Source organism: Clytia hemisphaerica, unplaced genomic scaffold (genome assembly GCF_902728285.1).
Source record: "Clytia hemisphaerica strain Z4C2 unplaced genomic scaffold, Clytia hemisphaerica genome assembly, whole genome shotgun sequence".
NCBI classification, from domain to species: domain Eukaryota; kingdom Metazoa; phylum Cnidaria; class Hydrozoa; order Leptothecata; family Clytiidae; genus Clytia; species Clytia hemisphaerica.
In genome coordinates this window covers 56,016-80,827 of record NW_027103811.1, presented here as the reverse complement: position 1 = coordinate 80,827, position 24,812 = coordinate 56,016, and the positions used below count along the sequence as shown (strand labels likewise).

At 33.8% G+C, this 24,812-nt stretch overlaps 2 protein-coding genes across 3 annotated transcripts in view; both read left to right on the top strand.

The window, feature by feature from the left end:
• LOC136806560 (uncharacterized) overlaps positions 1-6,442 on the top strand; it is a 31,693-nt gene extending 25,251 nt beyond the window's left edge. The window contains exons 17-18 of the mRNA XM_067063146.1: positions 4,295-4,457; positions 6,085-6,442. Coding sequence (XP_066919247.1) covers positions 4,295-4,457; positions 6,085-6,188 — 267 coding nt within the window. The 3' untranslated portion in view covers positions 6,189-6,442. The remainder of the gene's footprint in view (positions 1-4,294; positions 4,458-6,084) is intronic.
• Positions 6,443-9,819: 3,377 nt separating this feature from the next.
• LOC136806558 (BOS complex subunit ncln-like) lies at positions 9,820-23,985 on the top strand. Of its 2 annotated transcripts, none has more exons than XM_067063143.1 (15): positions 9,820-10,143; positions 12,280-12,470; positions 12,690-12,834; positions 13,367-13,461; positions 13,979-14,062; positions 14,374-14,447; positions 16,566-16,684; positions 18,706-18,842; positions 19,349-19,521; positions 19,939-20,020; positions 20,228-20,266; positions 21,170-21,277; positions 21,824-21,879; positions 22,546-22,678; positions 23,243-23,985. In XM_067063143.1, exons 1-15 carry the CDS (start codon positions 9,834-9,836, stop codon positions 23,300-23,302), a joined length of 1,806 nt encoding a protein of 601 aa, XP_066919244.1. In that variant the 5' UTR covers positions 9,820-9,833; the 3' UTR covers positions 23,303-23,985. The 2 variants fall into 2 exon arrangements, with proteins under 2 accessions (XP_066919244.1, XP_066919245.1); XM_067063144.1 differs by lacking the exon at positions 9,820-10,143 and adding an exon at positions 12,010-12,165.
• Positions 23,986-24,812: the final 827 nt, after the last annotated feature.

The following is a 24,812-nucleotide window of genomic DNA, read 5'->3' as shown; positions in this document are numbered from 1 at the left end:
TTCAATTTTCATTATAGAGAATGTGAGAAAGGGGGGAACGAACTATGAATAGAGTTTTGTGTGAAATTAAAAAAAAAATTTGAGAAACCTCAATTTCACTTGTTCGATTTTTTAGACTCGACTCTAGACTAGAACCCTGACTTGTCACCGGGGACAATTCCCTGATTATTCACCGGGGATACACGCGTTTTTTATAAGAATATACTTTATAAGAATGTCAATGATGAAAATAGCCAAAAAATTAAGAATATGCTAAGAATATTGCCATCATGGAATTTTGCTACCCAACTAAGAATGCCATTTTTAGAGCATTTTCAATCAGAAATTGTCCAATTACCCTAAAGTAAGGCTCACTCCTTTCACAAAAAATGCCATTTTATGCTTGAGACGTATGTACTAAATGTGAAATGAAGTGTGTTAATTGCTCCCCCAGTCTCATGCAGATAATAGGGACCTTTAGCATCTAGGACGGCGACTTGAATGAGGACGTGAAGTAAATCTTAAAATCAAATGGCAAATTTTATCCGATTTCACATTGATTTAATATCACATGGACAAATTTGAATTTAGTCAAGATTTTGTAAAAAACGACGTTATAATTCTCGAGGGATTCATATCATTTAAAACTATTGCGGTACTCTTCCTTTACCGTCTTTGTCCCAAAGGCAACGACAAAAAATAATTTTCAAGTCGTCTTGAGATTTAAAAACTTCCATTAGTCACCCTATCAAAATTAACTATTATCATGAGAAAATTGATACGAAAAGAATAGAACCTAGCTGTGATCCTTATACCCATCCCTGAAGGGGTTTCTTTTTGTACAATCTTACCGTACTTTTTCAAAGTCGCCGTCCTAGATGCTAAAGGTCCCTAATGTTAACATACATCTCAAAAAGCAATAGACGTCTAAAATCCGTGAAACCTCAACTCCTGTTTTCAGTTGTAATCTCAATCCACTCTTGTGTTGCAATAAATTTTTACACAAGCTTTTTAAAAACGCTCCTCTTCGTGGCTTTTCTAGACTTATATACGTTTTTAAGATACACCTCTCGTCAGACATTCTATTTAAAATAAACAAATTACAAAAGAGAAAAACAACTTGACACAGAGTGCTGGAATCTGCAAAAAAACAATCTAAAGGAAAGGCTTTTTATAAGGAAAATTTTGAATTGTCAATCACTAAATTCAAAGTGAGTTTTGAATTTTTTTTCGAAATGGTAAATTCGAAATTCTAGATAAATACACGTTATTTTTATAAGAGCATCCAAAATTCTTAAAGCCTTAAGATATTCTTAACTTTGTGAGCTTTAAACCTAAAAATGGTCTTAACATGTTCTTAATTTCGCCATTTCCAGCATTTTTATCAATTTTCTTAAGAAATTGGGAAATCGGTCATTTTAGAGTCTGTATATAAGCCTTAAAATGTTCTTGACTTGTTCTTAACATTTCGGTCATCGAAGCCTTATGTTCTTATATATTTTGTTCTTGTAAAAAACGTGTATGCCGATTCTAGGGACAAAAAAATGACATGATTATTGTGATTCACTAAAACAAGCTTTAAACTGGTATATGAACACGAACGTTTACTTAATGTAATCCTAAGTAATAACTCACTTCAAATCTTTCTTAGAAAACAGATTGTCAAACAAGCATTTTTCTGTTCGACAATCCATTGCACCATTTCTTCTAGAGCCATCTATTCAAACAAAGCTCCCTATATTTCTTAACACAACAATTGCAATGTACATTCATATGCACTTTTCTTTATATATGAATATCCAAAAAATTTTAAGCCTTTGAATGTTCTTAACTTTTTGAGTTTAAAGCCGTAAAATGTTCTTATAAAAAAACGTGTAATGAAGAGATTAATCGATCGTAAATGCGATAAAAAGTAAGTAATTAAAGCCAGATTGACATTACGTTTTCCGAGGTCTGAATCACAGATATCTGTAAAGCCCGAAGGGCTAGATAGGCAACTTTAAGCTTTCTCCAGCAAAAAAAAGTGAAGCAAAAATTTGACTTTTTAAATTTCGTGCCGATGGATAGGATCTAGCATTTTAATTGTTTTCGGAGCGCGAGATCAAAAAAAGTAGGCGGCAAACGCTATTTCACATCTCTCAAACCGGTGAAATTGCATATTTTAGTCACGTGACTTTGGTAGGAAATCCTTCCAAACCTAGGCTTCGCTTTTCGATAAAAGCCGCAAATCTAGCCCTTCGGGCTTTACAGATCTGTGGTCTGAATCGCTGCTTCAAAAACGCCGAGCTTTCATAAAGATTGCAGTTATTTAACCAATCATCAAAGGGGAGTACTCTTTACAGAGGAAACCAATTTTTTTGCAACCTCAGTCCCTCAGCCTAGCTTTGCTTCTATGTGTTGGTAATAATTCAGAAATTTAATTTATTTTATTTATCTTAAAATCTATTATATAGATATAGTGATAATGTTTGAAATTAATTCCTTTTTGATATGACCCTATAACCTTGAGGACCAAGCCCTAATTTAATCTAGCTTCCAATCACTACACTCCACTCCACTTCCTGCTTTTCGCCTATTTCGTTGTTTTTGGTTTGTGTGTTTTTTGTGGATGGTTTGTTTACATCCTGCTAATCTTCTGTCCGTCTAGGTCCGAAATTTTCTAACTCCTAAGTTCTGGCTCTTCTTAGTGGCCAGCTCGGCTATATCGGGAGGTCCGCAACTTTGGCTCTTTTGGAGGATGGACCGGTTCCGAACACCGGATAGGCCCCGCTTAGTAAGACCGGTCCTTCTCCACAGAGGGCAAGCGGACATCCCATCCTTCAATTTCAGTGAGATCTTATTACTGCTACTCTCTGTTTTTAAATGAAATTTTTAATCAAAAACGAAAATATATATTATATTGTATATATATTGTATTATATATATATTTATTATATATAGCAGAGTAGAGGAACTTGTAAAATATATACCAACTGTTTTTTGGTGATAAAAGAGAATTAAAAAAAAAAAAAAAAAAAAAAAAAAAGAAAAAGATAGCGCGTGACGTAACTTAATTGTTTGATTAAACACTGCAATGTCTTCATTTTAATAAAACATTTTACTGACCAGAGAGTTTACAATGATTTGACTTCAAAGTGTCGAATAAGAATTGGAATGAATTTAATGGGGCTGTGTAATGTTTTTGCAGAAAAAGCAAACAGACTCATGAATAGATATACTGGCTTTAAGCCACCCCTGCTGAAGTATTGCTGAAACGGTTAAAAATGACCAAAAAAATAGCCAAAATAGACCTACTTCGCAGGGGTGTAACTTTTTTATCTTAGAAAGATATAAAAAATCTGAACACAATCTCTGACTAAACACACAAAAAAATACTTACAGCTGCTTTAAGACCAACTAACTGTCAGCTCTACTGTGATTTTGACGTCAAATCTTGATCGTCTTGACTTGATCGTACTGACGTCGGTATGTTTTTAGACCTACCCCGGTGGGGTGGAGGTTCTTTAAATTAACCTCTGTCCGTCCGTCCGTCCGTCCGTTCGTTATCAACTTTTCTCGAGATTGACTCATTAGTTTTTTCTGATTTTTTTGCACAGAGATATGTAACTATGTAACTATAAACCCTCGAATGTGAAGGAGCCCGATTTTCAAAAAAAAAAATTGTGGCAAATTTGGGCCAAAAAACGACTAGAAAACGGGTTTTTGCATGAAAGTAGGGTACCATCATAGGTAAAAGATGGCTTAAGCAGATTTTTGCAAAAAACGCATGTTTGTCTATAAGAATCACTATAGATAAGCATACATCAATGTTCTTTAGTCAAATTACTCAATTTCTTTATGAGATAGATGTATTTTTACTCATGAGGTCTTACTTTTGAAAAATATGTGTGTTTAGACATGAAATTTTTGGCTGCTTGGCGTGTTTTTATAGAAAAACTGGCCAAATTCGATATTTTTTTATTTTTTTTCAGATGGTACCAATCATTTTCGTTTATTTTTACTTTTGAAAATAAGCTATTTCTCTACCTCTTATTTTCCCTTACAGTTTTGCCTATGGCGTCACTATTTTGGTCACAAAAAAATTTCCCGTGCCTAAAAAATTTGACTCTTCTCAAAAAATTCTAATTATATACTAAACTTTGAAATAGAACAGGTTTCGTTTAATCCTATAAAAGTTTTCACGGGACCTGAGACTTAGCCCCCTAAAGTTTAATGGACTTTTGATGTTTTTAATTCCAGGCATCGCTGTTTTGTAGGTAATTGCCGGGGGCTCGAAATTTTACATTAAATCGCATAAAATTTCTCTTTATTACAGAAACTGAAGGAGAGAGCGTTTTCCATAGCTGAAAAGTTCAACGCCACAAATTCGCCCACGGATTCCTTCGTGCGCCCACCACCCTTGTCAAAAGACAAAGACGGATTTGCCATTCCCAGCCTGCTGCCAAGAAAAGTGACCCCTATCACACAAAGGAGAGAAGGTTAGTTTTTTATCTAAGGTGCAAAAATGAATGCTTTGCTCATAATAAACACTAGCCTAGAAATCTAAGCTAGTTTGATTCAGTCACTAGTATAAATCTGATGGTAAGTTGTGACTGAATAACTAACAGTATTCCAAGGCAAACTTAAAATACGTAAATATAAAAAATCTTTAAAGCGCTGAAAACGCTATATTGCCATAAGCCGTGTGTCTCAGCCTTGTGAATACGGGCTTAGTTAACTTTGCTCAAAAGCACGCGGTGAGGGCTACCAATATGCTATTGATGTTAAAACTCACACTTTTGGTCACACTAAAAGAAGCATGCTTAAATGATGCTTTCCAAAGTTACAAACCTCGTTACACAAATATTGAACATTTTCAAAAAAATGACAAGTGGGGGTAACTTACTACAGGGTGTCCGGAAAAAATGTATCGACTTCTAAAGAAAGAAAGTTCCTGTATAAGAAAGTTTTTGTGTATGTTTCACTAAATTTGCAATGGTTATCAAAGTTTCTCTCTGTGTCATATTAATTGTCACGAGGCATCTTTTATGAATAACTTTACAAAAAACAACTCTCAATAACTTTAACGTCAAGAAAATTTCAAAGAAAGTTTTTGAAATTATTGTGTTGGTATATATTTTCTTACATTTTGTTAAACACACACAACAACTTTCTACTCAGAATCATGTTCGAACTCATTACTTTTTTTCCGGACACTTTATTATTTGAAAAAATATGAAAGAAAAATAATTTTTTATCCTATTATCTTCAGTTTAGTTAGTGTATGTTTTTTTTCTGTTCCTTAAAAATAATTCTGATTGGTAATAGTGGAAGATAAACGGCCATCTTAAATATTAGAGTAATTGAATAAAAGATGTTCACTGATGATAGAATAAAGGTTTAAAAAAAGGAGAAAAGGATTTTTCTTTTAAGTTCTTTAACCCCGTCCGCAAACCGGCTCACCAAGGATTTATTATACACTGGATATACAAGTAACAGATTTTTGCCGATTTCTCGTGTACTAGCTATGCCCGCAGTAATGATATTATTGTTCACTCTCCTTCCCTCATTAAATGGTTTTTCGAAGCATTTTTATTGCATTTCTTCGGTATTTTCTCCTTTGTTACGAGTGATTAATCGTTAATTGCACGACAAAACATACGATTCCGAGGTAATCGTCATAATATAAACATTCGAAAACCTCCTTTTTTTCTTTTGTGTTTAAAAAGAAAACATTGCAGTGTAATTTTTCTTTGTTTTCAATTAAAAGAAGCTATTTTAACGTAAAATGTCTTTGTTCTTTTTTATATCGAAGAAAAATTGTCTTTGTTTTTTATTATATAGTAAAAAAAAGTCTCTGACACAGGACTTGGGAGAGAAAAGAATAAGGGGACAAAAGTGTCCCCTCGCCGAAGAGTGCAAAAAGTGGTAATAGTGCAATTAACGATTAATTGCACTCCTCTAAACCAATCAGATTCGAGTAATTTTGCACGGCTGACGATTACATATACTAATTGCTAATTATAAGTCGTTATGACGTTTCAAAACGAGCCAAGTGATGTTCGCGATATAACTTATGAAAAGGTCTACGGTGGATGTATTCATTATTTTTACCCTTTTTTTCAGCTGAAGAAGCAGACAAGCAGAAATCGAAAGGATTTATGGGTGCATTGGGTTCGATCTCCATATATAGTGATGATAGTGCTAGTGATGATGATGAGGACGAGTAACTGGACTTCCGGCGCCATCGACGTGGAAGAGCCAGTAATGATGTAACTGACTTTGAATGTCGAAATTTGTTGTGAGATTATGAAAATGTGGGCCATGATGGTATTGGGGAAAAGAAACATCGTTTATCATCGCACCTTAAGGAAGTAAAACTTTGGAAGGAATCTTTTGGGAAATTTCTTCGGGGAAAGTTTTCTTGTAAGTTTTTTCTTCATGCCTATAACATAAGTGAAGATGGTTTGCAGATTGGAAAATTCACTTTTCACTGATACTCTTTCGAATGGTTTGAGGCCCGGAATTCCCGAGTTATTTTTTCCGAGTTAAAAAAACCGAGTTAAAAAAAACCCGAGTTATCCCGAGTTATGACGTCATTTTTGGAATTTAGTGACGTCATTTTTCATTTCATAACTCGGTTTATTTTGCTTCCTTTAACTTTCCGAGTTATTTTCCATTTTTTAACTCGGGAATTTTTGCTTCCTTTAACTTTCCGAGTTATTTTCCATTTTTTAACTCGGGAATTTTTGCTTCCTTTAACTTTCCGTGTTATTTTTCATTTTTTAACTCGAGAATTTTTGCTTCCTTTAGCTTTCCGAGTTATTTTTGAATTTTTAACTCGGGAATTTTTGCTTCCTTTAGCTTTCCGAGTTATTTTTCTTCATAAAAAAAACAGTTTTAATCTATTGATCCCATACCAACCTAAATCAAAGACATAACCATCCATTACCAACTAGAAAAACCTTAACTTGCTTAATAAAATGAATAATCAACAAACAAGTGAATAAGTTTCCCGCACGCATGTGACCTTTGCAAAACATTCGAATTATGAATCGAATCTTTTTGTGTCATAAGGCTCTAATTAGACTTGCGGGTAAAAAACATTCCGGGGGTCAAATACGCTACTTTTTCAAAGTGGAAAGTCTTTAAATGTTGACCTGAAGGTATATTGTTATTCGAATGTTTACCCCCGTCTTTTTATAAAAATAATTTGAACATCAAACCCGCCCCATTCTGCGCAATGTGAAGTGAAAGATACTGGAAAATTTTACTTAAGCAACGAGGAAACTGCTAGTCGAGTTTTTCGTCACTCGTTGTCACACGTACAAAGAATAAACGTAACGTAAGCGAATGAATGAACACTAAATTTTCGTGAGAAAATTTTTAGAAGCAGAAAAGTCGCCCTTGGCTTGGCATATCCCTGTGTTATTGAAAAACAATGGAGGGATCGTGTAAGACCCGTTCGGCTTAGAAGCCCCGGGGATACTAGGGTTGCGAGCTGACGGGGTATGTGCCGCAAAAATTGAGGAAAAAACTGATTATTTCGGGATTTTGTGACCCTTATTGGAACTATTGGCTGTTTTTACAAGCCAAAAAAAATGGAAAATAACTCGGAAAGCTACAGGAAGCAAAAATTCCCGAGTTAAAAATTCAAAAATAACTCGGAAAGCTAAAGGAAGAAAACATTCCCGAGTTAAAGAATGAAAAATAACTCGGAAAGTTAAAGGAAGCAAAAATTCCTGAGTTAAAAAATGGAAAATAACTCGGAATGTTAGAGGAAGCAAAAATTCCCTAGTTAAAAAATGGAAAATAACTCGGAAAGTTAAAGGAAGCAAAAATTCCCGAGTTAAAAAATGGAAAATAACTCGGAATGTTAGAGGAAGCAAAAATTCCCGAGTTAAAAAATGGAAAATAACTCGGAAAGTTAAAGGAAGCAAAAATTCCCGAGTTAAAAAATGGAAAATAACTCGGAAAGTTAAAGGAAGCAAAATAAACCGAGTTATGAAATGAAAAATGACGTCACTAAATTCCAAAAATGACGTCATAACTCGGGATAACTCGGGTTTTTTTTAACTCGGTTTTTTTAACTCGGAAAAAATAACTCGGGAATTCCGGGCCTCGAATGGTTTTATGTTGATAACAAATTGAACGTTTTCTATCTTAGAATCAAAACATTCGATTGTAAATTTGTTTGAAATCAACTTTGCAATAGAATGTGAGGTCACATCTCGAAACAACTTTCGGCCTTTCACTTGTTTGCAGGATATCGTTGCGTAAAAAAGTAGCTTTAATTTATCTGAATCAGCGTGAAGACACTGCCTAAAATAAGCTCTTTTTATTCCCGTAGAAAAGCTTTAATTTATTAGCCTCGAACCATCATCAGTTAGTCTGACATTTTGTAAATTTTAAAGGATATTCATTTTTTAGAATATTCTTTTTTTTTAATTTGTGAAAGTTTATTTTGAACAAATAGAGAAAGATAGCATGAGAAACCTGTAAATGTTAATCACTGTTTCCATCTTCTTCAGGTGCTATAGCCAGTTAGGGGTGGGGGAGCTTTTAAATTCTATACTTTATAACGATGACTGGCTGAAATCTATAAAGATGACCAAAATTTGGTTTTGTTCGCCCCGGAATGAGCTAAAAATATGTAAAATTTCGGGCAGGGATGATCGGGCAGGGGGGGGGCACTAGGTTTGCAAGACGACGGGTATGTCTGGGCTAAAGTTTGAAGATTGACCCTTACAAGAGACTGGATTTACAGTTTTTCGACGTCTTTGACATCCTTAAAGAAACTATTTCCCCAGGAGTTCAAATTTTAATTTAGTCCGCAAATTTCAAGAATTTATGACCCTTTGAGGAGCCCATTTTGCCTAAGTACCCCCCTCCCTCTAGACCCGGTAAAAACAATGATGTAAAGTAATTGAGCCAAATAAACCAACCAATGCTTAGAAAATCGTTTGACTTGCCTAGCGGACTTTTTGAAAGTTATGTAATTGTCCATAATTTATAGGCTTTATCGGAACTTTTGATTTTTCTAAAAAAGCGATGCATTGTGGGATTGTTTCGAGTGTAATACAATAGAAACCTCTTAGGAATTCCTTGAGGGAATTCTATTGTAATACACTCGAAACAATCCCACAATGCATCGCTTTTTTAGAAAAATCAAAAACTCCGATAAGGTCTGAAGGTCCATAATTTTTAGTTTTAACACTGAGTACCAGCAGAGGCAAGTTTTCATCAGAGAAAATATTATCGATAATTTTCGAGCTGTGATACTCACGGTAAGCCCCGCACCCTCTGTCCCTCTTGTTCAATGTTAGTTGGAAGAGTTTTTCCGAAAAATTTGTCGGATTTCTTCCGTTGAGTAGTGAGATATCGAAAAAAAATTTCTGGACAAACTTTAAATGCAAGAGACAATGAAGTATAAGCCCGAAGGGCAGGGCTAGAAAAAAATCTCCTTTATCTAAATTTATAGATATTTGAGAGTTTAGAATATATATGTAAAAAATGACCACGGAAATGAAGTTTAGCATATATAATTCGAGCTTCGAATATTGTCCACAATAATGGCGCCCCATAAAAAGCCACTTTCCCGAACTTCTTTAAATTGCTAAAAACGAGGAATTAACCAAAATTCTCAATATATTTTTACCGATATACTAGTAGTTCGGACCGGGTTCGGGCCTATACTTCATTGTCAAGAGATAACATAAACCATAGGCATAAGAAAATGACTATGCATAAACAGTGTGCCTATAGCTGCGATGATATACGGAACTCTTTCGGAATCTCATTGAAAATACACCGGTATTCCTTCTAATTTAAACATGCCTTCCACGCTGTAAGTATCTACCATTTTTATTCAATTCATGTTTTCGCACTTGCTTGCACTTTTCGAGCAGAACAGCAGCCCACATCACATACGTCTGGTCCTAGTGTCTGGGGCAATAAAGACAAAACAAATCATTTCATATCTCCTTAGTTTGATACAAACTTTGAAAACAGCGTTGACAATGTTTTTAGAGACTGAGAATTTTTTTGAGTTTTTTAAAAGTATGCCTTCTTCCGTTTGTATTTTGATGGTCATTCCAATTTTGATGTTCACTGCACCAGCTGCTTGCTCCCATGAATTTCCAGTATTCAGAGTTCAACAGTTTGATTTGAATGGTGTTAAATTTGGTAAGATTTTTTCTAAACCATAGACCTTTTGCTAGACAGTTTCAGTCACACACTATGAAATCAAGCTTTCAGAAAAAACAACATCATCATCATCTATCTATTATAAAGATGTATTTGCAACAACAAGGATGTGAGTTACCTGGAATCAAGTTCAAAATCCCAAGACAATTAATTGGAACTTGAAAACTTTAAATTAAACAAAATGCATACAGTATGTGCCCCCCAAAACGTCGATCAAATATAAAATTTCTCCCAAGTCTAGAGGAAAAGAAGTTAATTACAAAAATTTTTGAAGCATGAAAAACTCTAACATCTCTACTTTATTTCCTGGAAGTTCTTTTTCAATTTTTTCAATTTCAACAATATTTTTCAATCGCTTAAAGATAGGTAGTTTTTTCTAATGGCCCCCAAAACGGAGGTTTGCAATTTAGGGGCCGTCGACATTCAACTTTCGAATTTTTTAACGGCATTTGGCCGTTAAGGGGGGGAGGGGGTCGACCATGTGCCGTTAAGGAAGGGTCGAAAATCTCTTTAGGGGTCAACTCACCACATATCAATTCTTTTCACCAGAAAATATCGATTTTTGAGACGTTTATTCCATACATGTTACTTTCCATATCTCTTTTCCTCCTTTTATCAACTAAAACTGTAAAAGATCTGCTAAAGTCGCATACCTAAAGTATTCACTTCGCTATTTTTTAGAATAATTTTAACCAAAACAAACGACCCAATGTTTATATCGTGTTCCTTTTGTTTAGACGGTCCGCGCGGCCCTTGAATTTCGCAGACGGTTGGTCTTTTTTCTTTGAAATGCCGCTATTCTTTTGAGTATGATTACGGAGATAATTAATTCACCCAACTTTCGGAAAAAAAGTTTAGAAATTATCTCTGTTATTTTTAGAATGTAAACTGAGCGAAGCCGTAGCGATATTAAAGATGGCTGACTAAACAACAATGAAAGTGAAGGAGAAAATTTAGAGTTTCATCAATTTTTGACAATTTTTTAACTTTAGAGAATTTGATGATTAAGCTCGTGTTAAAAACAAAAGCGATTACGGCAAAAATGCATCAAAAATAGCAATTTTTGTAATACCTCAAATATTGATACTTGTCTGTACTGAATGCCTTCTGCGACTCAACCAAATAGAAATAGGTGGGTGTCTCCTCCCCCGTAGATCTTTTTCTTAGGAAGTTGTTCTTCAAATATGACCCTGTCAACGCACCGGACAGTCTGGTGTTTTGTTCAGTGCCAAAAAGTGTCCCTCAGCCACACCGGAAATCTTTTGTCCAGTGTTCCGGTGTTAATTTTTCGAATTTCTGAACACCAGAAAATAATGCGTACTGGACGCAGAGATTGTCTGGTGTTAGAAATAATCCTCCTGCTGACATCAAACTTTGCTTTTCCGGTGTTTGTAAAGTCCAGTGCGTTGGCAGGGTTGTGTTCAAAGGTGATGAACACAAAGCTTTCTTCATGAAAGCAAAAAACACAAATATATTTTTCGAATCCGGCATGCAGGAATAGTGTCAGGACCTACAGACAACCTATAGTAGGGTTGGGTGTGAGTGTGGTTTGGGTGTGGTTATGTATCAAATTGTTTAGGATTTGGGTTATTATAAGTTAAGTTAGGGTTGGAGCTCGAAACAAGCACTTATTTGCGATTTTCTCTTAATATAATATGGTCTGTAGTTTTTACAATATAAATAGCTGTTAGAAACGATCTTTGGCATGAATCTGGTGCGCATTGAATAGGGTGATGGGTTTCTGATCAGCGGAACTTTGCTTTTAGTAGGTTCGAATCCCATCGGTGGCGATCTTTCGGTAAATCATTCAATCAGTTGAAAAACAAAAAAAAACTCACAAAGTCCCAGAAAGTCAGAAAAACAACGAACAAGAGACTGGAAAGTACAAAATAAGTCCAGATGTGTCTGTCTTTTGTTTTTATGAAGAAGTTACAACCGTCTTCAAATTAGTTTTCAAGGTTGGCTTGGTTCAAATTCTTCCATTTATGGCTCAAAATTTAGGTAATTTCTCATGGTAGTGCTACATTGTGACTATAGAATTTTTGAATTTTTGCTTGGTACATTTTCAAAAACTCATTGCCAAGCGCAACTCTAAAATTTTCTTCTTTCCCATAGGTTCAAGAGCAGCAGCAATCAATTTGGAAGCAAGATCAATTCTTGCAGATAACCTTATCAGGCGGTGTGCTGTTGTCCGTGGTATAAAAGTCAACATAGACATTATTAATAAAGCAATTAATGATGGTCTAAGTGGCTTGCTCATTCTAATTCCAAAAGAATTGAGTAGCATATCAGAAGAGAATCTTCAGGTATCTTGTTTTAAAGAAGATTTCAAACAATTAAAATGCCAAATAAAAATCAAGTTTCAGCATTTACCAAACTCCCGATTACTTAATTTTTAGCAATAATGCTATTATCTTACCTCAGGCGAGAACTGTTAGCATATCTGCAACACTCTCTCTCAATTAGTTTCCGACTTCACAAGCCTTTTTGGACACACGTGAGTCTTTCTTTTCTTTTTTTCTCAGAACTTGAAGCAATTGGAGATTGATCTCCTTGAAACACAAGTTCCCATCCCTGTGTATTTTTCGTATGAAACAGAAGATGCATTAAATCTTTACGAAGAAATCACTTCAACTGCAAGTGGCTATGCTGCACCATCTGCCTTCAAAGGTAAATGTTTTAAATGCATTTTACGTTTTGTATGGTTGAAGCCTCAGCCAGTCCTCTGCTTCATTTTTTCCCATGCCCATATCACACAGCTACAGGTAACAGATTCATTTTATGTTGTCATGAAAACTAGTAAAGTAATGTCTCCCAAGAGATGACTTTAATGGGACTTTAATTAGCGATTAGCGCTTATTTGATGCCAGTTAACATTTAAAAAGTAGTTTATTTTACATTTTTAAGTTTTCTTCAAATATATTTTGCGTATAAGACCTTTCCAAAACTACATTGGGACTCTTCGTGAAATTCTATCCCATTAAATTAGATAGAGGCAATACTGTTGGGTTTAGGAACTTTTAGGTCCAAGTAAAACATGTGATAATTAAAATCAATGACAACTAAGTTGTTTGAAATTTCAATACCGACCACCCCCGACCTGATAACTTAAATGGAAAAAGTTATCAAAAGCCAAATGAAAAACAATGAAAGTTTGGGTCTCATTCTTACAAAAAAAAAATCTTTATCTTTATTTATTTAGCGATGACGTCAGTAGCAGTTGCCAACTCATTTCATTTTGCAACTGATGGAGGAGAATCTAAACAACTCAATGATTTTCCCATCATTAGTTTAGCTGTAAGTGAACTCAGAGGTTTTATTTTTACACAAGTTTTCCCATTTCATATGAAACACCATGTTCCATATATTGTTATATTATGCTGATATAAGCAAAAAAATATTTCTTTCCCTCTTTCTGACCAATCTTGTTCCACATCTGTGTTAATTGAATGTGAAAAAACTTGTAAATCAAAATTGATGAGTAAACAAACGACACCACTCTTATTTAAAAACAAAACCTTTAAGCAAGCCTTTCATGATATGCAATTTTTAGTGCAATTGACTATGTGTCTGTTTTGTTCGAAAATTCACCTTCTAAGGGAACTCATTAAAATTCGATCTTTTGGTTTTGCTGTCATCTGCCAGAAATTGATTTTTTTTAATGATCTATGCACATCTTTTCTATTTCAAAGCTCAACAGCTCTGAAAACAAAATTGGATTTGTTGGTCACATTATTTCCGATTATAAAAATTCTTCCCATTATTTGAGTGATGTTCTGTTTGATGTTTTTATTCTTCTTTTATTTTTTTGTAGGGAAAATTAACAGGTCAAGGGCTGGAAGATCAACTACCAACAGTGGTCGTCACTACCCATTACGATTCATTCGGTGTTGTCCCTGTAAGTAAATTATATTTGAAAAATTAAATTCAAAATCATATCTTGAATTTGGAACAGAGAATTTTGTTTCAAAAATAGCAATAAAAACTTTTAAGTGGGCAGGTTTGAAGTATGCAGTCCCTCTGGTAAAGGCAAAACAATACAGTTTTCAATGCCAGCCCAATGGGTCCACAAAACTTGTGTGTATACGATTTATTTGGAAAATAATACGACTGTCCTGGACTGTCACTATAGCAATAATCATTCATTAAATCTTATAATTGAAATTTTTATTTCAATCTATTTATAAATCAATCTTTTCGCATCTTCAGAAACTGTCCAAAGGCCTTGATTCAACTGCAAGTGGTGTCATTGCACTTCTGGAATTGGCGCGATTGTTTAGCAAGTAAGCCTTATCTCTATTCTCTACAGATTCTGATAGACTCTCTAATTCATTCCCCTGTATACTGTATGTGAATATTTCACTGAAAGGCAAAAACTTTTTTATTTATTGGTTTACGGCCCCGCCGATGTTATTTTTGCTTAAATCAAATAAAAATAAAATAGAGATTTCAAAAACCTTTTTTTATTTTTTCTCCTCCGACATGCAAAAAAGAGGAAAGAAATAAAAAAACTTTACTTTAAACAGAAAAGAAGACTTTTCTTTAAACAGAAAAGAAGAGAATGAGAGAGAGGGTTTAGATATCGTAATGATATAACACAGCTGTGAAGATACTTTTGATCCTTCCCCCAATGCCAGGGAACTTCCCCATTATTTTAATGGAATTTCCCCAATGGATTTTCTTCCCATTTCCTTTTTTTTTCATTTCTTTCTTTTTTTATAATCTCTTTTATTTAAAATCCTTTCTCTGATTTTACTGTTGAAATTTGAGAGTAGGTATAAGAAGATGAAAGATGAAAGATGAAAGGCTAATTGAATTGTTTAACTGAAAACCATTGTTAAAATGAAAGTAGAGAACAAATAATAAACCATTTCTGCTTTTCTTTTTTAAAAGTCTCTTTCTTTTTCCTATAAAATTGCTATTATAACGATTGTTCTTTGTACTGTTTTGAACAGATCAGATTTTTTTTTCAAGAGAAATTTTTTTCTGCACGTGTGAGAGTTGTTGCAGAGAAACTTGTATATTTTTGAGCTCTGACTGCTCACTTGGCAGCTTGAGATAGCATGGCAAACTCATGGTTCAATCTGAAATTTGTTGTAAAAGGAAAGACTAAGATTGATGAATTTTTTGAGTGTCAAAATGAAGAGGAAACAGTTGGAGAATATGTTGCTCACATAATAGAGACAAAATGTTTTTTCAAAATCGATAGGAAATTTCATAAAATTTTATTTTTTTATTTCCTCCGATTTTAGATTCTAAAAAAGAAAATAAAAAAAAATCAAAAGGTCAATTTTATTTTTATTTTTTTTCCATCCTCCTCTCCAAAATTTTACCTCAAAAAGCCCGTAAACCAGAAAATAAAAAAGTAGTTGCCAAATAAACTTTTTGAAAAGACTTCTTTTTCATTGTTGGAGAATTTCATATTTATATTTAATTTGTAAATTCAATTTCTGCCGTTTCACCTACCGGGTGCGCCACAAAAAAGTTTCTCTCTTTAAAAGTAATTTTCTCGAAATCTAGAAATATTAAAAGAACCATTCCTATTTTATTGGAAAGAAGAAAAATAAACTTAAATTTTGATGGGTCATTTATTGAATTCGATTCATTAGATCAAAAGTTATGCTCAATTGAATGAAAAAGTTACTTTTGGAAAGTGCTCAAAAATGTTAAAAATCGACCTATCAAATTATTCAGAAGCATAATTACATGATGTATCAGAATTTTTGTTTCAGTCATTAAAAATGATAATTAGCTGTTTAAATGACCTTTTGTTATTTAAAGGAAGGTTGAATTTCAATGAAAGGAAGAAAATTCGTTGAAAAAGGCCAAAAAATCTGGTAGAATTCATAAAAATACATCAAATATGGGTTTCGAGGTAGATTCAGCCTTACATAGACTTAATCCAGTCTAGAACCAAAAATCTGAGGAAAATTTCGGTAAAACTAAATCAAATTAATTTTGATGAAGATTTTGAACCCTTTCGACCCTTCAGTTTCAAAATTTATGTGTTTAGTTAATGAAAAATGCTCTTAATCATGTAAAGGCTATTGCGATTGCAAAATTTAAAGTAAAAATTTGATAGGTCGATTTTTAACGTTTTCGAGCACTTTCTGAAAGTAACATTTTTATTCAATTGGACATGACTTTTGATCTAATGAATCAAATTTAATAAATGACCCATCAAAATTTAAGTCTATCTTTCTTCTTTCCAATGAAATAAAAATGGTTCTTTTAAAATTTTTAGATTTCGAGAAAATTAGTTTCAAAGAGAGAAACTTTTTTGTGGCGCACCCGGTATTATTACAACATGTAACAGGTTGTAATTCTTGCAAGCATGATTTTATAAAATGTTGTAACTTGAACATAATTATGATTTAAATAAATCTCTTTTCTTCCTGCAGTTTGTACGAGAAAAGATCAGTTCAGCCAAAATACAACATGCTGTTTTTACTGTCGGGCGGTGGCAAATTCAACTACCAAGGAACCAAGAAATGGATCGAAGACAATGTCGAATCGTCAGGTAAGAAATTAGTTCGTTTGATCGTATAAACCCAGACACTACTATGACTGCTTTATTTATTACTTTATTAGTATGTGGATAGTTCGGCCTGTAGAGCTTACGCCTTGTGGTGTGTATATAAAGGTTACGAATTTCTGATGACAGCCTAGTCAGCTAACTAGCAACTTCGTTTGGGCTCTTCTGTAAGAAAGCTTTAAGAGAGACATAGAAGTAGATCTTACACTCCACTTCAGCAATCGATCTCCCAGGTTATTGTTTTTCTTTTGTACATCGTACATATCGTGCATAACGTGCAACCTTGCAGTATTAGATAAAAGGGTTATATCTTCTTATCATAATAATAATTATGTTTTCTATTACTTTCTTACTTTAATGATAAAATATTAAAAGATATCTTTCATCACAAAATAAAAAAGTACACTACTCCGAGTTTCGTGCTACTGCACTTTTCAAATGTACAAAATAAATATTTTTTATACTTTCTATTACTTTCTTACTTTAATGATATCTTTATGGTGTAAATAGAAAGGACGCATCATATACGGTATATGGCCCCCAAAACGGAGACGGCCCCCAAAACGTAGGTCGTCATTAAAATGAGGATTCTGACCCGTAGATTTATCAGAATTAGACGATTTTTGTTTATTTTCAGAGAATGATGGTCATACTAAAAAATGAGCATGTTTTTGATGGTTTGAGACAGCTTCAAAATAACATATTTGCGTCTGAAGGAAATATTTCAACACCAAAATTAGATAAAAACTGCATATAACTCACTCTAGCTCCTTGGATAGTGAAAATAAGTTATGAAAATGGGGTATAGGAAACTTTCTACACCTAATGCCTTTCAGAAAATGCAGATACATCTGTGACTTTAGAGGATGGGCAAAAGATATAGCATCTTAAAGCTCAGCCAGTTTTTTGGGGTCCTAGAACCAGCATTGATAAAATCGAAAATTCTAAATATAAGAAACAGCTAACAATCTTGGAATTCCATTCCTATCAACTTGAAATAATATTTTATAACAAAAAATGAATATTACATATAAAAAATTTCGATGAATCAGCAAAAACGGCAAATTATGTCATTTTTTGCAAAATGTAGGAGAAAAATACCTTTAAAGCTAAATATTTTCAGTTTCAGTTAAACGGTTTTTCTAAAATTTTCACACCATATTCCATACATGAATGGAACTATTTTAAAAAGAGATTGGTTTTCAGAAACTTGATTAAGACGTTGTTAAATCAAAATTCTCAATTTGAAAATTTCTAAATTTTCAGTTTGGACTTTGCATCATCGAAAATCTTTAAATATTTTATAAAAATCATAAATTTTACATCCATTGGGTCGTAAGTTTAAGGGAAAACACAAATATGTTCATAGTTTCTCCCCTTATTACCACTGGGCTTAATAATTTGATTTTAACTACACCTACGTTTTGGGGGCTCCAAACCTCCGTTTGACAACCTGGGGTATACTGTAAAAATTTTATCATGCAAATTTATGCCCAAAACCCTCTAAATCACATTTCAAAACTATGGTCAAAATTTTGTATTCATATCTTAAAGATATCTCGAGAAATCGCTAAAATTGCAAACCTCCGTTTTGGGGGCCATTAAAAAAAAGCTTCCTATCTTTAAGCGATTGAAAAATATTGTTGAAATTGGAAATTTTGAAAAAGAACTTCTGGGAAATAAAGTACAGATGCTAACAGATGCTAAAGTTTTTCATGTTGCAAAAAGTTTTTTAAAACGTCTTTTCCTCTAGATTTGAGAGAAACTTTAAATTTGATCGACGTTTTGGGGGCCACATACTGACTTTAATGATATTTTTATGATATAAATAGAAAGGACGCGCGCCTCTATGCTAACAAGGCATAGACTTTTGTGCTCGGGCGGCACTGAAGGGAGAAAATACGTTATTTCTTTTGTTTAAAAACACTGTGTAAGCAAGTGGTAGAAGATATGTTAAAAGATGTACTTTAACATGGCATTGGAACGGTTTTCATCCCTACTTTTAGAATTCAGTTTGTTAGCAGAAGCAGAGTACGTCCTTTGTATTGATGCCATTGGTAAGGGAACAGACCTTAATCTTCACGTCTCCAAACCACCCAAAGAAGGAACACAAGGTTTCGCATTAGTACAAGACTTGCAACAGGTAAGTTCTGATTGATCGTAAATATCAACCATTATTGCCTTTACTAATCGAATTGACTTGTATACGGGTGCTTTCAAATGGGCAGCTCGTTTCTTAAGCTCCTACCATTGATATTAATTTTTGTTTTCGTCCACAATCCGCTAACATATTGGGTAAGATTTAATATCCCGATCGAACTCTAGCATAAATACCCTAAAACGTCTCTGCTCCATTGTTATCTTTTTTACAATTTGACTTTAGTGCCCAGGTTTCCCCCTCATTTAATTTTCAAGTCACTTTAGAACACCTAAAACTGTCCATTGCTTTAACAATTGATCGCTTGCGGCCATTCTAATTCGCGTCGGTATTCCATTTCCGATGCAAATGCCAACGCAAATTTGGCTTTTGCCGACGTAAAAGTGCTTACTGTACTATAGAACCCAGAATTTTTTGCCAACGTAAATAAATCTGAAATAGAAAAACTGATTTGTTACAATTTACAACAAACAAGTCCCTTTATCCTTCAGGTGATGTCTGAACAGTTCTCCAACAGCAAATTGAATGTCATTCACAAGAAAATCAACATGGCGGAAGAGATGTTACCATGGGAACACGAGAGATTCTCATTGCGTCGCGTGCCAGCTGGAACCATCTCCCATCACTCAAAGCCAACACACAGAGGCTCCATCTTTGATAATGAGTAAGGCTTGCGTAGAAAATTATATAGTTTTTAAAATAATTAAGTAAAGTTTAAGGCAATTAAAACTATGAAGTACTAGCAATCATCAAATGTCGATACATATTAATCGGCATTTCTTTTTTAATTAAGGATAAAAGTGATACATACCGCAAAATTTGTGTATACTTTAAGGGAACTATTTTCACTTTTCACGAAAATTTGAACCCACGAAAATATTTACGAACTCGAAACCGAGAAAATTATTTCTCGCGAAAATGAATTACTGATTTTTTTCGACCGCGTAAGTCAGATTCTCTCAAGATACATCTATAATATCCCTTAGGAGTTTGAGAACAATAGGAAATTTAATACTCCTTGTGGGGGATTGAATAGGCTGGAGGAAAATTTGATATTTCTTCAAATGTTTCATTTCTACAGAATCAATTCAAAAGAATTAAAGAAGAACATTAAAGTGATAGGAGAAGGTTTAGCAAGACATATTTTCAACTTAACTGGAAAGGTATAGATTCATTAGAAATTTTTCAATTCAAACGATAGACTCTTCTAGAAAACGAAACTATCATTAGAATGTTTTTTTTTCAATGAGTTATTCCCTCCCCCGGAGGACATTCATGATCCTGAATTTCCCCGTAAGGTTTAACCATTTTTTGCTTCATACATTTATCATGTTCTTCTCCTTTCCTCATCATTATTTTTTATCTTTCAGGGATTTTCAAATCGTGTAGAAGTTTTCTCAGGTGGTCTGGTATGTGATTTTGTTTTCTAATCGGATTGATTCTCGTGTGAGATTAGAATTTGAGACCAAAATAATCGCCAATGAACCTGAAATCAAATGAAAATTGAAATGCTAGTTTCGACCAGAAATAGAAAGTTTAAATTGGTTTTTGAAGCGTAAACGTGAAATTTTTAGTCTCCTGGTTAAACAGCACTTGCTTGTCTAAGAGTTTTGGACGCCTCTGAATTTTTAAAATTTAGTCATCTCTGTTTTTACTTTTTAAAAAGCAAACTAAGGGCCAGGGCAAACCAGTCCAACATTTCATCCAACATGATTTTCCAATGTTGGATGAAATGTTTGATGGAAAAACTTGCGTTGGATGAAGCGAAAATCAAGGCCGGGGTAAACCGATCCAACATATCATCCGACATGATTTGGAAAAAAAGTGCAAATTCAAAAAATAAAGAAAAAAATACCACCAAACCAATCCAACACGAAAAATTACACAATTCAATGAGAGAGCTTCTTTGATCTCGCCGCAAATGTTGGATGAAATGTTTGATTGCGATCAAACTTCATCCAACACCGTCCAACACGATTTTTTTCTTCTTTTTTTGATTTTTCATTTTTTACCAAAATTTTGAATCGACGCAAACCGGTCCAATATTTCATCCAACATCAGAAAAAGGCATGTTGGATGAAATGTTGGATCGGTTTGCCCTGGCCTTTAACAGCCAACATCAGTCGGTTTATTAATTAAAAAAAAAAGTCAAATCAAGAAACTTAGATAAGAAAGTTTTATTATTTTATTTTATTTTAATGAAGTTCCTGATGAAACTAGGGGAAATTGGTTGATGTTGCTAAGCAATTTGTATCGTTTTGCAGCATTAAATAACAGATTTGGTATGAAAGATATTTAACATTCTTGTTTAGAGCGTAGACAATGATCATATTGATTCATGGATCGAACATTTATCCAAAGAACCGAGAAGTCAACAACTTATTACTAAAGATCATAAACTACTCGCTGCTTTCGAAGAGGTAACAGCGAGTTTATGTATTCGAGATAAATCGAAGGAGACGGTATAAAGCAAAGTTAACATGTCGCCAAAATCGCCGTCCACTTTGCTCGACGACGGTAAAAACACCAAAATACCTACGTCTTTTTAAGTGAGCAAAAGCGATATAGAGCGTTGCATCAACTATCGACTTTGTTTTGCGTCGAATTCGCTTACCGTCGCTTTCGATATCCTCCGTTACATAAACTGGCTAATAGCCATACAAATTCCCTTTTTATTTGGCCTGTTTTTCCTTCTTGTGAGAGCGAGAGCAACTGAAATTGTAGCATCCAAATATTAGGTATAACCCTTGCCTGTACCAGGCGACCAAGGCTTTTTCCTCCACACCGAGTGATAAAAAATCGCGCGTTGGGATAGTAATAAGCTAGTATAACACATTTTAATATTTTGAGAAAAAGTTGATCGCATCGATCCTCATCTGGAGATAATTTGAATCGTAAAAACCTTTTTCGTTGTAACCGCACATTGTTAATGTTAATCACATCTTTACTTTTACTTTTAATTTTAGACAATGAATCGATATTTAACCGATGTTCGTCGAATTGCAAGTAAAGCCGATAAAAAGTAAGACTTCTCCTCCAAAAGATATTGCTGAAGGATCTACGTCACACTAATACCATATCAAAAATATGATTTAGTATCAGCAGGTGTTAGTTTTTATGCAAAAACTCTGAAATTTAACGTATCACTTCTGCTTCCCTGGCAAAGGTTGATAATCTATCTCTAGCCCACGGTTATAATCTCATTGCTCGACCCCCGGACAATATTTCATCTTCTGACTACTGCAGTGTTTTTTGCTTTGAAACCAAACTATGTTAACACGTTTAAGCGGCAGGTTTTAAGTTGTTCCATGTATTGAAAGTAGTTTCTACCCATGATTATCACTAGAAAAAGTCTTTCAATGTATGATAGTATTTTAAGCACTCTCTGTTGAACTAGTCTGTTGTAGCCTAGTTTACTAAGCCCGTATTCACAAGGCTAGGACACGCCTAATGGCAATATTGCGTTTTCGGCGCTTTAAAGATTTTTTTATATTTACGGATTTTGAAGTTTGCCTTGGAATACTAGTTCTTCAGTCACAACTTAACATCAGATTTATCCTAGTGACTGAATCAAACTGGCTTAGATTTTTAGGCTAAGTCTGTTGTAAAATATTTGACATTCAAATATCTATTAACCGAATCAATGACAAATCATTTAATGGTAATTGTTCTTTATTTCGGTTTTCAGAGACCCAGAGTTTGTATTCTATGATGTTTATGATGCAAAAATGAACGTATATAGTGTAAAACCAGCCTTATTTGATTTGTTTTTGGCTGTTGGCATAGCATCATACCTTGGAGTAGTCTACTTAATGTTCGAGGTGAGTACCTACATTGAGTGTCTCAACATGGCAAAAACAAGGCTTTTGTTTTGGCTATTCCTTTTCCATACTATTCGCACCTATTGATTTTTAAAACAAAATTATTCTCTTTGTTATACATTAAAAAAAGAAAATCTCACACATACTTATCCCTTGATAGTTTTGCTTACGAAATTTTTTCAAGAACATGTTGTTCTGACATGTTTTTTGTCTAAAAAGTCAGAACATGGTCACGGTTCAATATCGTAACGAAATGAATCTACAGTTGACTCTCTCTAATTCGATCTTCAAGGGACCAAAGATTCTTTTCGAATTAGAGAAAAATTCGAATTACAGAGAGTAATTGAAACAAATTTCCAGCTGAGGGGACCAATATTTTAGTTCGAATTACAGAAAGAAATTCGATTAATAGAGATTCGAATTAGAGAGAGTTGACTGTATTTCTATAACTCTGTAACTTTTCTCGCAAATCGAGAGTAATCATTATATACACTATGCAATAATGCCACTTGTAGCCAATTATGTACTTTTAAAAATGATAGAAAATTTTTTCTCTTTTTGCAGAACTTCCATCGGGTGATTGACTTGTTCCCAAAACCAGTCGCCAACGGAAAATCTCATTGATTTCTTATCGTGTAAAAAAAGCAGCTAGAGAAATTCTTTACAATGTATCCATAAATATAGTATCGAAAGGAATTGCTATAATATACTGTTGCAATTCCATACTTTCAACAACATACATTTGAGAAAGTGAAATTTCGTGTGGCAGTACACCAAACTCATAGCAGATTTGACATATTTTTTACAACACTGCTCGATACATGCAGATTCTTCGAAAGATGGTGTTAATGAATTTTTAAATGGATTTTTTTGAAAAGATTGTACTCCGAGGTATATATTACATTTTCACAAAACGAATGATAGTACATATATCAATGAATTGTTTTGACCAGCATTGATGCTATTTGACAGTTTTTCAGCACCAATCATGGTGCACACTAATCACGAAATCACAAGTTTTGACTTACAGAAATATAAGTTTTATTTCTTGAACCCTAAAGAGTAAGTCTTTGGAGTTTTTTGGAATTCATTTTTATTTTTCAGAATGTTTTATTTCATGAATTTACAGTGTTATTTATCTCAAAACCTTGTCTGTCATAGGCTACTAGTTTTATTTTAATGTTAAAATTATAATTTTCTTAAAATTTTTAAAATTCTATTTGAGTGTTTTTTTATATATTTTAAATTTAGCTGTAAGGTTTTTTTTCTAAACGAGAAATATTTCCAGAAACAATTGACAAAGAGAATCTCTCTTGAGATTTTAGAGTATTTTTCCCATGTTTGGCCCACTGACTTGGGGATATTCGAAAAAAGCGAAGAATTAAACTTTATTCGTTTGTCCTTCCGTCCAGCTTTTCTCGAGATTAGTTTTTTTCTCATTTTTTGCATAGTGATGCAAAATGACAATCCCAAATACACGTTGTTTTTTGGACCTACCCCGGTGGAGGTCCTATAAATTAACCTATGTTTGTTCGTCCGTCCGTTCGTTCGTACCAACTTTTCTCAGGATTGAATCATAGGAATCTTTTGATTTTTGGTACAAAGGTGCAAAATGGTAGTGGCCAAAATGTGACGGAGCCCGATTTTCGAAAAAAAGATTTTTTGGGCCAATTTGGGACAAAAAACGGCTAAAAAACGGGTTTTTTAGACTTTGTGAAAAATTGGATCATTAATTTTTTCTGATTTTTTGTATGAAAGTAGGGTACCATCATAGGTAAAAGATGGCTCAAGCAGATTTTTGCAAAAAAAATTTTTTGGCTCAAAAAACGCATGTTTATCTATAAGAATCACTATTAATAAGCATACATCAATGTTCTTAGTCAGACTACTCAATTTTTTTATGAGATAGATGTTTTTTTTGCTCATGAGGGCTTACTTTTAGAGAGTATGTGTGTTTAGACAGGAAATTTTGGCTGCTTAGCGTGTTTTTAAAGAAAAACTGGCCAAATTCGATATTTTTTTATAAGCACATTATTTTAGGTATTAGCTTTTCTCGAGATTGGCTCTTTCATTCCTTATGATTTTTTGCACAAAGATGCATAAATTTAAACCCTCGAATGTGGCGGAGCCCGAT